This window comes from Hypanus sabinus, chromosome 16 (assembly GCF_030144855.1).
Source record: "Hypanus sabinus isolate sHypSab1 chromosome 16, sHypSab1.hap1, whole genome shotgun sequence".
Classification (NCBI taxonomy): Eukaryota; Metazoa; Chordata; class Chondrichthyes; order Myliobatiformes; family Dasyatidae; genus Hypanus; species Hypanus sabinus.
Window position 1 is genome coordinate 44,861,434 of NC_082721.1, and position 12,606 is coordinate 44,874,039.

General features: G+C 42.4%; 1 protein-coding gene across 6 annotated transcripts in view; it reads left to right on the top strand.

The window, feature by feature from the left end:
• dpp9 (dipeptidyl-peptidase 9) overlaps window positions 1-12,606 on the top strand; it is a 95,810-nt gene that overhangs the window by 53,246 nt on the left and 29,958 nt on the right. For all 6 annotated transcript variants that reach the window (XM_059991650.1, XM_059991654.1, XM_059991649.1 and 3 more), the window contains 5 exons: window positions 3,763-3,863; window positions 4,472-4,649; window positions 5,668-5,827; window positions 8,458-8,537; window positions 11,235-11,387. In XM_059991650.1, the coding sequence (XP_059847633.1) occupies window positions 3,763-3,863; window positions 4,472-4,649; window positions 5,668-5,827; window positions 8,458-8,537; window positions 11,235-11,387 (672 nt within the window). The remainder of the gene's footprint in view (window positions 1-3,762; window positions 3,864-4,471; window positions 4,650-5,667; window positions 5,828-8,457; window positions 8,538-11,234; window positions 11,388-12,606) is intronic.

Sequence of the window (12,606 nt, forward strand, 5' to 3'; positions counted from 1 at the left end):
CTCCTCATCTACCTGCTGTGCCTCTGCCAGTGCCTCAAAGTCTACCCCTTGGGAAAGGGCATGAACGGTAGGGCGAGAGAGCGCATCCGCCACGACATTGTCCTTACCCGAGACGTGCCGGACATCCGTTGTGTATTCAGAGATGTAGGACAGGTGGCGTTGCTGGCGGGATGACCAGGGGTCGGATGCTTTCGTAAACGCAAAGGTAAGCGGTTTGTGGTCCGTGAACGCGGTGAAGGGCCGACCTTCTAGGAAGTACCTGAAATGCCGGATTGCCAGGTAGAGCGCCAACAGTTCCCGGTCAAAAGCACTGTACTTGAGCTCGGGTGGCCGCAGGTGTTTGCTGAAAAACGCCAGGGGTTGCCAGCGACCTGCGATGAGCTGCTCCAGCACCCCACCGACTGCCGTGTTTGATGCGTCCACTGTGAGGGCGGTAGGGGTGTCCATTCTGGGATGTACTAGCATTGCGGCGTCAGCCAAAGCTTCCTTCGTTTGAACGAAAGCGGCGGCGGACTCCTCGTCCCAGGTAATGTCCTTGCTCGGACCCGACATCAGGGCGAACAGGGGGCGCATGATCCGGGCAGCTGAAGGGAGGAAGCGGCGGTAGAAATTGACCATACCTACGAATTCCTGAAGGCCTTTGACCGTGGTGGGTCGGGGGAAGTGGCGGACCGCATCTACCTTAGCGGGCAGAGGGGTTGCCCCGTCTTTAGTAATCCTGTGGCCCAGGAAGTCAATGGTATCAAGTCCGAACTGGCATTTGGCAGGGTTAATTGTAAGACCGTACTCACTCAGTCGGGCGCAGAGTTGACGGAGGTGGGACAGATGCTCCTGACGACTGCCGCTGGCTATGAGGATGTCATCCAAATAGATGAACGCGAAGTCCAGGTCCCGTCCCACCGCGTCCATTAACCGCTGGAACGTCTGTGCGGCATTCTTCAGGCCGAACGGCATGCGGAGGAACTCGAAGAGGCCAAACGGGGTGATGAGAGCCGTCTTGGGGACGTCGTCAGGATGCATCGGGATTTGATGGTACCCTCGGACAAGGTCGACCTTGGAGAAGATCCGGGCGCCGTGCAGGTTTGCCGCAAAGTCCTGAATGTGCGGCACAGGGTAGCGGTCCGGTGTGGTAGCCTCGTTCAGCCTGCGGTAGTCGCCGCACGGTCTCCAGCCCCCCGTCGCTTTGGGCACCATGTGCAGGGGGGAAGCCCAGGGGCTGTCGGACCGCCGGATGATCCCCAATTCCTCCATTCTCTGGAACTCCTCCTTCGCCAGTCGGAGCTTGTCCGGGGGAAGCCGCCGAGCACGGGCATGGAGGGGTGATCCCTGTGTCGGGATGTGGTGCTGTACGCCGTGCCTGGGCATGGCTGCTGTGAACTGCGGTGCCAGAACCGATGGGAACTCCGCCAGGACCCTGGTGAAGTCGTTGTCGGACAGCGTGATGGAGCCGAGGTGAGGGGCTGGCAACTGGGCCGCGCCCAGGGAGAACGTCTGAAAGGTCTCGGCGTGTACCAGTCTCTTCCTGGGCAGGTCAACCAGCAGGCTGTGAGCTCGCAAAAAATCCGCACCCAGAAGCGGTTGGGCTACGGCGGCCAGTGTGAAGTCCCACGTGAACTGGCTGGGGCCGAACTGTAGCTGCACCTGACGGGTGCCATAGGTCCTTACTGTGCTGCCATTCACGGCCCTCAGGGGGGGACCCGGTGCCCTGCTGCGAGTGTCGTAACTTGTCGGAGGTAAAACGCTGACCTCAGCCCCAGTATCGACCAAAAAGCGGCGTCCCGACCTGCTATCCCACACATACAGGAGGCTATCCCGATGGCCAGCCGCCGTAGCTATCAGCGGCGGCTGGCCCTGGCGTTTCCCGGGAACTTGCAGGGCGGGCGACAACGGCGGGCTTCTGTGTCCCACCGCTGGTGGTAGAAGCACCAGTGTTCATTGGGCCGGGGGTTAGTGGGCTCTGCGGCCGGGCCTGGACTGGTTTGCTGCCGGGAGCGTGGCTGGGTGATCTGTGCGATGGACGCCCCGCTCACCTTTTTGGCGTTCCACAGCAAGTCCGCCCGGGCTGCCACCTTCCGGGGGTCACTGAAATCCGCGTCGGACAGCAGCAGGCGTATGTCCTCGGGCAGCTGCTCCAGGAATGCCTGCTCAAACATGAGGCCTGTGTGTCCCTCGGCCAGAGACAACATCTCGTTCATTAAAGCCGATGGAGGTCTGTCGCCCAAGCCATCCAGGTGCAGTAAACGGGCAGCCCGCTCGCGCCGTGAGAGTCCGAAAATCCTGAGGAGCAGGGCTTTGAATTCCGTGTACTTGCCGTCTGCCGGGGGCGACTGTACGAACTCCGCGACCTGGGCAGCTGTGTCCTGGTCGAGGGAGCCCACCACGTAGTAGTAGCGGGTGTCTTCTGAGGTGATCCGGCGAACGTGGAATTGGGCTTCGGCTTGCTGGAACCATAGGTCCGGGCGCTGTGTCCAGAAACCCGGCAGTTTCAACGAAACCGCATGAACAGAGGCGGCGTCGGTCATTTCTGGTCCAAAAATCGTTTGGACCGTCGGGGTCACCAATTGTAGCGGTGTGCTACAAACAGCGCTAAAATTACGACACGGAGTCGGTAACTGCAGTCGAAGGAAAAACTTTATTCGAAAACTTCAGCCTCACTTTTAAGCCTCTGTCAACCGGCCCCCCATGGCGAAGAGGCTCCAAAGCTCTGTGCTCGCAAACCCCCGTAGGCTATCTAATTGTGAGTCGGTTCGCATACGCTAGGAAATGAGCCGCCACACCACCATATTTTCTCCTCACAGCAGTAAACTATTTACTTTGCTTGATTTAAAACAGTTTTCTATGCTGTCTATATCACAATTTTCCTTAACATAAAAGTTGCATCATCTAGAACTCTGAAGTTAGAATAAAAGGTATATATAGTTATTTTTTTCACACTAATTCTGTAAGAGCAAGTTTTATTCCTTATCTCAAAATTTTAGTAGTGATTTGTGAACTTTGAGGGCTAGGGCTAGCATTTTACTAAATTTCAGAGAATAAGACATCCCACTCGATTGTTCTTTCTAAAACATCTCCCTCATCACAGGAATCAAACCAGTGATCCTTGATTTCAGCCAACCCAAGAATGTCCTAAGGGCCTTCAAGTTCGGTCACACGAAATCCATCTACAGCTCCAGCATGACTTCTCTACTTTTGTACTACTATATGGCCAATAATCTATTTGTTTTCCTATTGATTAAATGCTGACATTGTTCCTTGTGCAGGGTCAACCAGACAGCACTTACGAGGGATGATTCATAAGTTCATGGCCTAAGGTAGAAGGAGTCAATTTTAGAAAACCTAGCACAGTTATTTTTCAACATAGTCTCCTCCTACATTTACATACTTAGTCCAGCGGTTGTGGAGCAAATGGATCTTGGACCTCCAGAAAGTGTCCACAGCAGGGGTGATTGATAAGTTCATGGCCTAAGGTAGAATGAGATTGAGTTATTAACTTCAAGCTTCAACTTCACCCCTCATAAAATAATCTGCTTTTCTGTTTTTGCTACCAAAATAAGAGTCTCTCACTTCCCTGCATTTATACCTGTACAGTTAGCCTTTATCCTTTTGCACAGCCTTTGGTTCCACCCACAGCTTGCTGACTTATTTTTGTATCATCTACAACTTTGGATGTATTACACTCAGCGTAGTGACATTCAGGGATGGAATTTAATTGATGTGTATCATATGTATTTTATTCTAATAAATTGTTTTCTTCCCTTGTAGATCCTGAGTACACAAGACAAAGAGCTGGTTCAGCCATTTGAAATTCTTTTTCCTGGCATTGAGTACATAGCACGGGCTGGATGGACAAAAGATGGAAATTTGTATGTTTCCTTCTTTGTGGGTTACTAAATATTGATGCTTAAAGAAAATGCAGATGTGAAATAATAATAATTGAGTAAATAAAAAGATCATCCAAGCAGTAAAGGGCAAGAAGAGACCAGTGTAATTCTCAAAGCCCCAAAATACTTTGTACCTGTCTTCCATGCAGCTCAGTTACTTTTCTGATCACTTGACTTAATTGGCTTTAGGAGACTAGTTGATTTGTATTTAATTTGCCCAGTACCACATAAGCATCTCATTGAGATTGCAGTTAAAAAGAGGTTTAACAAAGATTCTATCCATCATAGCTGTGCCTTTCCCCTGCAAAAAAAATCGACCCAACTGGCAGAAATAATAGCAGTGTTTATTTCTGAAAATAGGGCATTTGAATCTGCTTTCACATTAAGGCCCATGTAGTCCATTATTTGCATTCTTAAACAATGGAGTCTCCTTTTGAAGCCTACAAAGTCTGCCATCTGGAGGACACAGAATATGTAACTCAGAAGTGCCCTTTTATCTTGAGCCTGCTGCCTTGAACTTAGCACTTAATGTTTATTCCAATGAAAGCAGTAGTGAATGACTTGTCTCTTCTCTCTCCTCTTTGTTACAGTGCCTGGGCAGTGTTACTAGATCGCCCTCAACAGAGACTCCATTTAGTACTGATCCCAACTTTATTATTTATTCCGTTAACCAAGGATGAAAATGAACGGATTAAGTTTTTGGAGGCTGTACCAGAAAATGTTCATCCGCACATTATTTATGAAGAAATCACTGAGATTTGGATAAATGTAAGTCCATGAAGTTCCTAAGGAATATACTTTCTCAGTAAATGATATGTTAGTGTTGGTGAATGGGCTGTTTTCTGTAAAGAAGTCTTCCAGCAGTGAATCATTAAGCATCAATGTTTTCTCCTGATCCATATCAACTAAGAATGGAAAATTGACATTCATTTTGTATGGGACCCCCTAATAGATGTATGGGTGTAGAAGTTGAAGAGTATTTTGCAGAGTTACCTTTGTCAGATTAAAAAAGTATGGCCAGGAATGAGTACAAAGTATCCTGAACTAATTAATTAATAATGCTAGCAACAGGCAATTTTTGAATCTCTTCTAAATACATCTTAGAAATGGAAAATAAAACAGTTTGTGATTGATTATTGAAAATTCACTGACATCTCTAGTCATTGGTAGTTACCAATAATGTTGTTAAATACCAGCAGACAGCTTAAGGTAATTTTTGACCATTTGAAACATTTTTTTTCTTTATTGAACATACCATGAATTAATTTGGAATTCACATTTGAGAAGTGATTCAAATAGCTTGAACTTACAAGATTAAATCTAATTGTAATCTTGGTTTGTGTAAGTAAGGACAATAAATAAGGAGCTTAGCCTGAGAGGCATAATGGAGGATATCAGATTTTAAAATCACTTGCCTACAAGGATAATTATGCAGTAGATGTTCATGCTTGCTCATTCTAAATATGTCAAAAGATTTTGGTTAAAGTTTGAAGAGCAGCTCAGTAAATGAAGTGTTGCCCTTTTTAAAGGAGCAGTACTGTATCAAATAGTGGCAATGTGAGGGTGAATATGTTAAGTTTTTGGAAAGTTGATTACATTTGAGGATCAAAGAAACACTCGGGCAGAATATTCGGTGGGCTGAATAGTTAATTCGAATTGGCATTGAGACATTTGTGCACTGTACTTACTTTGGGTGTGGGGTAAATGATCTGTGATTTCATGTTTTCTTGAATTATTACCAGGTGGCTGCTAAGTTGATTAATTGTCATTTCCCACTTTCTCCAAGGTGCATGACATATTTTATCCCTTTGTACAAACTAGAGATGATGAATTGACTTTTATTTGGGCAAATGAATCACAGACTGGGTTCTGCCATTTATATAGAATGACATCAGTTTTGAAGCGAGGCTGCTACCAGTGGGCAAAACAATTCAGTCCGGGTCCAGGTGAGTTGTTACTCTTTTTTTCCAACTATTTATCTTGTGTTACAACTTTAAGCATGCCATATTGAGGAACTGTTGAAGGATATTTGGTTTTGTTTGTGGTGTCTTTAAGTTAAAGTGCGATTGCCAAGTACTGAGTGAACTTCTCTTGTAGTGCACTTTTATGCTTGTCTGGATTAGTATGTTTATTTCTGCTTTCCTTAGTTTTAGGCTTTGACCATTAGAAATGGTCACTGTTATGTCACATTAGATCTCAGCAGCTGACTGAGAATGTGGAGGTATCTTCATTGGTTTCATAGAATGTCCTTATTTCAGTCCATATCTGGTTCATTCCCTCAATTCTTTTTCTAATACGTTGATGAATCAACTTTTGTATTGATCTCTATATGGCTCTTACCTTCACATGGTTCATTTCTGACTCTTCTTTTTGTAGCTCTATCTCCATTTTGAGAGATTAGTGACAAACATTCATTACAAGCCCACAGCTATCTCAACTGTACCTCTTTCCTTTCTGTCCGTCTCCTGCACTCATTCTCTCTGTTTCTGATGTACTTGCTCTGACGATGAGATTTTTTGCACAGTTATCTCTGAGGTATCTTCCTATTCCTTTAATGGTGGTTTCCTTTTCACCTTCAAAAGATTGCTGCTGTCACTCAACACTCTCCTCTCCGTAACCACCTGTACATTTGCATGGTTCTGTACGTAGTGTTTTTTCTATCTTTTAAGATGAGCACAAAATGCTACAAAAAGCACATTAAATGCTGGAAATTAAAATTTTAAAAAGAACAAGCCAAATGGATTTACGGTAATATCTATGGAGAGGGAAGTTAATATTTTAATAATTGATCTGTCATCAGAAAGGGGTTGTTGACTCAGAACATTAAAAATAAAGTGGAGACAGCCATTTCATGCATCAAATCCATCTTTGTGCAACTGGGACAGAGATCTCCCTAGAAAGTTGGCAACCAGATATAATTTAAGTAACAGACCTATCAATTGTACAGTGCCTTTAAGAAGTATTCAGCCCCACAAATATTTTCACATTTTGCTGTCTCATTTTTTTTAATTTAAAATATATTGAAGTAGGATTTTTTTGAGTTTATAAATATCGTGTATCATATCAAATCAAAATTAAAAAAAAAACAAAAACCTGTCAACAATTTACTAAAAATTTAAAAACAAAATTGTGAGGCTAAAAAAGTATTCACCCCCTTTGTGATTACTGCACTAACTTTCCTCAGGTGCAATATACTATATTACCTTACCAACTCACCCAATTTGTTGTATAAAATTGCAGGATCACCTGTTTTTCAATGAGTTCATAAAAATAAATACACCCTCTTTCTGTAAGTTCCAACAGTATGGTAGATTTTCATCAGACCAAACCAAAATTAAGACAAAAGATCATTCAAGACAAGTCAGGGAATTGATAATAGTGAAGCACAATTCTGGGGAAGGGGGTACCAGACCATCTCAACAACACCGAACATACCTCACAGTCCATCGTGAAAAAGTGGGAAAAAAATATGAAATCACAGCTACACTGCCTAATTCAGGCTGCCCATCTAAACTTAGTCATCAGAGAAGACTGAATGCACAAGTCAATAAGTGGGTCCATGGCAATGTTAAAGAGAATTGGCGAAATGGCTTCACCCTTTCCTCGTTGACTTCTTCCATTGTTGTTGTGTCGGTGTATAGGTCTTCAACTAGCGTCAACTAACTGGAGATGAAGTTCTTAGCTCTACAATCTCTTAAGACCTTGCATAAAAAGTGTATTTGTGGAAGAGTACCAAGGAAGAAGTGGCGGATGGTTAAGGCTTGGACTAGCGATCTGAAAGTTGTGAGTTCGAGCCCCAGCTGAGGCAGTGTGTTGTGTCCTTGAGCAAAGCACTTAACCGCCCACTGCTCCAGTCCACTCAGCTGAAAATGGGTACCGGCAAAATGCTGGGGCTTAATCTCACGATAGACTGGTGTCCTATCCTGGGAGTGGGGGTGGGGGAGTCTCGTACTCTGTCGCTCCATGCCAAGGAAGCAGGCATAAGCACCGGCCTGATGAGCCTGTAAGGCTCGGGACAGACTTTTAACTAACTTAACTAGCAAGGAAGAAGACCTGGTTTTAAGAACAAAAGCATATTCTTGCCTTTAATGGCTTTACAAAGCATCTCTTGGAAGATGCTGTAAAGATGTACAAAACATTCTTGTAGTTGGATGAGACTGAAGTGGAACTTTTCAGCCTCAACACTAAGCAGTACATGTGGCATAAATCTAATACTGCACGCCAGCCGGGCACCACAGTTCCTATTGTAAAGGTTGGTGGAAGAATCTTTTCAGCAGCAGGGACTAGAAATCAGTTCAGAATTGATAGGAAGATGAATGCTGCTAAATACAATGAGATCCTGTATAAAAACTACTAGCCCCTGCCAGAAAGCTTTAACTGGGGAGGAAGTTCATTTTTCAGCAGGACAACAACCCAAAGCACACTGCCAAAGCAAACATGGGTGACTTCAAATGAAGAAAATTAATTATAGATCATTTGTTGTCATGCCTTAATTTTTCTCTCTTTGCTGACTACTTTGCGTAATATTGTTTGTTGTACCATTGCCTTCAACTAATTATTCCTTCGTTATTTTCAGATGATTTTAAATGCCCAATCAAAGAGGAGGTTGCACTAACTAGTGGTGAGTGGGAGGTGCTTGCAAGACATGGCTCAAGGGTAAGCTTACATTGGATGGGTTATGAAGCTAAATGACTTTGCTAATGAGTATGATAGTAAGGCAGTGAATTAATTATAAACTTGATGCCATTATAATTAGACTTTAATCCCAAAGTATTTTCCTTCATCTGTTGAAGCTTTTGGCTTTTACTTACGTAATGTTGCAAATAATCAAGTCATAATTTCAAATAATCATTGTTCACTTAATTTTAGCAACATATCACACAGATAAAACCCATTTACCCATCGTGTCTGCTCCATTTGGGAAGAAAAAATTTAGTCTCATTCCTAACTCTTAGTTTATATTCTTGTGTGTTATATCTTTTCAAGTGCCTTTGCAGTGATATTTAAATACTGTGGTAGTTTCTGCCTTCGCCATCGACTTTGCAAGCAGTCAATTGGATATAAACAACTCCTCTCATTTATCTGCCTATAGCCTTTTAAACAATGCCAAGATATTAGCTGCAAGGTTAAGTTTAAAAAGGGGCTTCCTATTTTTTTATTTTGTAAACTTAACATCTTTACTTCCTCCTCTATTCTTACAAGGGGTGATTGATAAGTTTGTGGCCCAATGTAGTCAATTTTAGTAAACCTAGCACATTTATTTTTCCTACATTTACACACTTAGTCCAGTGATCATGGAGCATACGGATCCCTTCTTTGTGGAAGTTGGCGTCTTGGACCTTCAGAAGTGGTCCACAGGATGGGGTGATTGATAAGTTCGGGATGAGTTATTAATCTCAAACTTACTGCAGTTCCAATGAAAGGGTTGAACTGAACTGCATATGCATGTAATGAGAGCTGTAGAACATCTCCGTCTACCTTGGGCCACGAACTTATCAATCACCCCTGCTTGGACCACCTGGGGGTCCAAGACACTCTCATTACATGCACGTGCAGTTCAGCTCTTTGAGTGATAATGCAGAAAGTTTGAAGTTAATAACTCATCTCCTTCTATCTCAGGCCACAAACTTATCAATCACCCCTGCCGTGGACCACTTCTACAAAGAAGGGATCCATATGCTCCACGACCACTGGACTAAGTGTGTACATGTAGGAGGAGACTATGTTGAAAAATAAATATGCTAGGTTTTCTAAAATTGACTCCTTCTACCTTAGGCCACGAGCTTATCAATCAGCCCTCGTAAAAAAATTATAACCAGCTAGTCCTGCTTTATAACTCAATTTCTGCTCTGTTAAATGTATATATACCATCTTTTGTACAATCACTCCATCTTCATGAAATGTGAAAGCCAAAATCCTATCAGTAATCAAGCTGAGGCTACCTGGTGTTTTATTCAGTTGTAGCATTACCTTTGAGGTGTTATGTATTATGTCTTGGCCAAATAAAGGCAAGTTGATGCCCAATAATGCATATCCTTTTTATAAGCCCACCTCCGTGCAGTCTATTTGTGTACCTTTGATGCAAATAGGAAATGATATATAAATGAAGAAAAATAAGTGACTCAGAGTCTATTGACAATGAAAGGCCACCCTTTAAACATAAGCAGTGAGCATATGGGAATTGAAAGGATAATTCTTTGACAATGCCATTTACACATAGATAACATACTGTAATTGAAAATTATATTTTTTTCCTTTGTGATGTTGGGCACTACATTAATAAAGACATGAAGAGTAGTGTAAATTTACTTAAAGATTTCTAAAAAGGTCAATAATTTTAAGGAGAAATGCAGATGAGGCAATTGTACTGACCTTGTTTTCACCCCAGCCAAGCTCAACTAACTGCACAAATCACCAACAGAGAATGTAAACAGTTTGGCTCTATATAAAGCTAAATGGTCGCTAAAATGTTTTGAGCATTTCATATAAACAATATTTTCAGTTTCTGATGTCCGATATCAAACTAGGATACTTCTAGTTGCAGGACTGAAATTGCTATCAGCATTGTTACCATCTGTGTTTGCTCCTTGTAGGTTTATCAAAAATAATTTACAATTGAAAACTCAAGCTGAAACTTCAGAGAACTGTCTGTTTACATTAAAGTATCCATCCTTTTGCACATGCATGCTTACTGATTTCTGCTTATCTTCCAAGATTTTTCTTCTCATTTGAAGGAATTAGTTGTTTGCTCCAATAGCTCAAGTCGCCTTGATAATGGGAAAGTTGGTAGTAACTGATGGAGATTTGTTTTTCCTCAGAATCAGTCCTCGAATTGCCACATCTTTGTTTTTAGCAAGTATTACTGGGTGGTGGTTCAGAGCTGAAGGCCAGGGTGGTTTCTCATCCCATTGAACTGAGTATTATTCCTGTCTGAGCTTTGCTTACAGACAAGTGAATCAAAGAAATCATTGCATTGGAGTTTCCTGGTTGTTTTGCTTGAAATTAGCAAAACACAAGAAGCAATGTGACCATAGGAGCGTAGGATGTTTATGACCTAAGAATGTTCATGTGGTTATTTCTCGAATTATCGAAAAAATTCTTAATAGCTATTGGTTACATCTAGAGAGATTGTTTTGAGCTGTGCAATAGATGATGGGTAAAGTACAAATCATTTACAGATGTGTTACATAAGAAATGATGTCTTGAACTACCACTGAATATTAAAACTGGAATATTGTGGGATTTCCTGTGATAATTTCAGTTAGTATAAACACACTGCTGCTTTAAAACTCTGTTCATAACTTTATAAATGCTTTAATCAATCATACTATTTGTCCTTCTTATGTTTTCTAGATCTGGGTGAATGAGGCTACAAAGTTAGTTTATTTCCAAGCTACAAAGGACACTCCATTAGAGCATCATCTCTATGTGGTAAATTATGAATCTCCAGGGGAAATAGTTCAACTAACGAAAGCTGGCTTCTCACATAGCTGCTCAGTGAGTCAGGTGTGTGTTTTCACTTCTGGATACTTAGTAAATGGTGAAAAAAATTAAAATAATTAGGTTCTTATTCAACAAGTAGCAAAAAGGGAATGATCAGTTTATCAGCTCATGCAATACAAAAATGAGGGTTGAACTGGATGGGCATACTGATTTAGAAAGCACTTGTACTTATTTTACTACTTCTGGAAGTCAATAACAAATTAGATACCTTAAAATATAATTTAATACATATGGGTTAAGCAATCAGATGAAAGTATTGCACAGATTTATTTTAAATTCATGTTCATATTGCTGTAATTCCTTGATTCCCTAGAGCTCCTTCAATCTACATTTTCTGATCTGTCTCCCATTTTCAGCATTAGTAATGCCCTATGCAGTGTGCCCTCACCTCAGTTCTTGAGTAGAGAAGATGAATTTGTGGTCTGTTTTATATTTAGCATTCTTCATTATTGATGTGATCAGGGCCAAGGTTCAAATTCTGATGAAGCTACTGTTTCATGAATCATTTGTATTGTTACGAGAAATCATAGACATTTTCTCAAATGCATACAGATTGGCGGTATTTGTAGTACAAGATCAGGTTTAAATGATTCCTGCATTTTATTTTTGTTAAATAAAAACAATGTACATATATTCAGGGCAACACACACAAAATGCTGTAGGAACTCAACAGCCAGGCAGCATCTATGGAGATGAATAAACAATTAACATTTTGGGCTAAGACCCTTCATCAGGACAACAAAGGAAGGGGAAGAAATGTGAATAAGAAGGTGGGAGGATGGAGTACAAGCTGGAAGGTGACTGCAAAAAACAGGATTTCCATTAAAATGGCTAACCATTTTAATTCTAATCCCCTCTCCCATTCCGATATGTTCATGGCCTCCTTACTTCCATGATGAGGCAACCCTCAGGGTGGAGAAGCAACGCTTCATATTCTGTCTGGGTACCCTCCAACCTGATAGCATGAATGTTGACTCATCTCATTTCTGGTAATTCCTTCCCTCCCCCCCCCCCCCCTTTTCCCATTCCCAATTCTGGCTTCCTTCTTAGCCCTTCTCTTCTCCCTTGTCTATCATCACCTCCCTCTGGTGCCTCTCCTTCTACTCCTCTCCTATCAGATTCCTCTGTCAGCCCTTCACTTTTTACTGCCTATCACCCTCGAGCTTCTCACCTAATCCCACCCATCCACCTTCCCCCACTTGGTTTCACCTATCACCTGCAA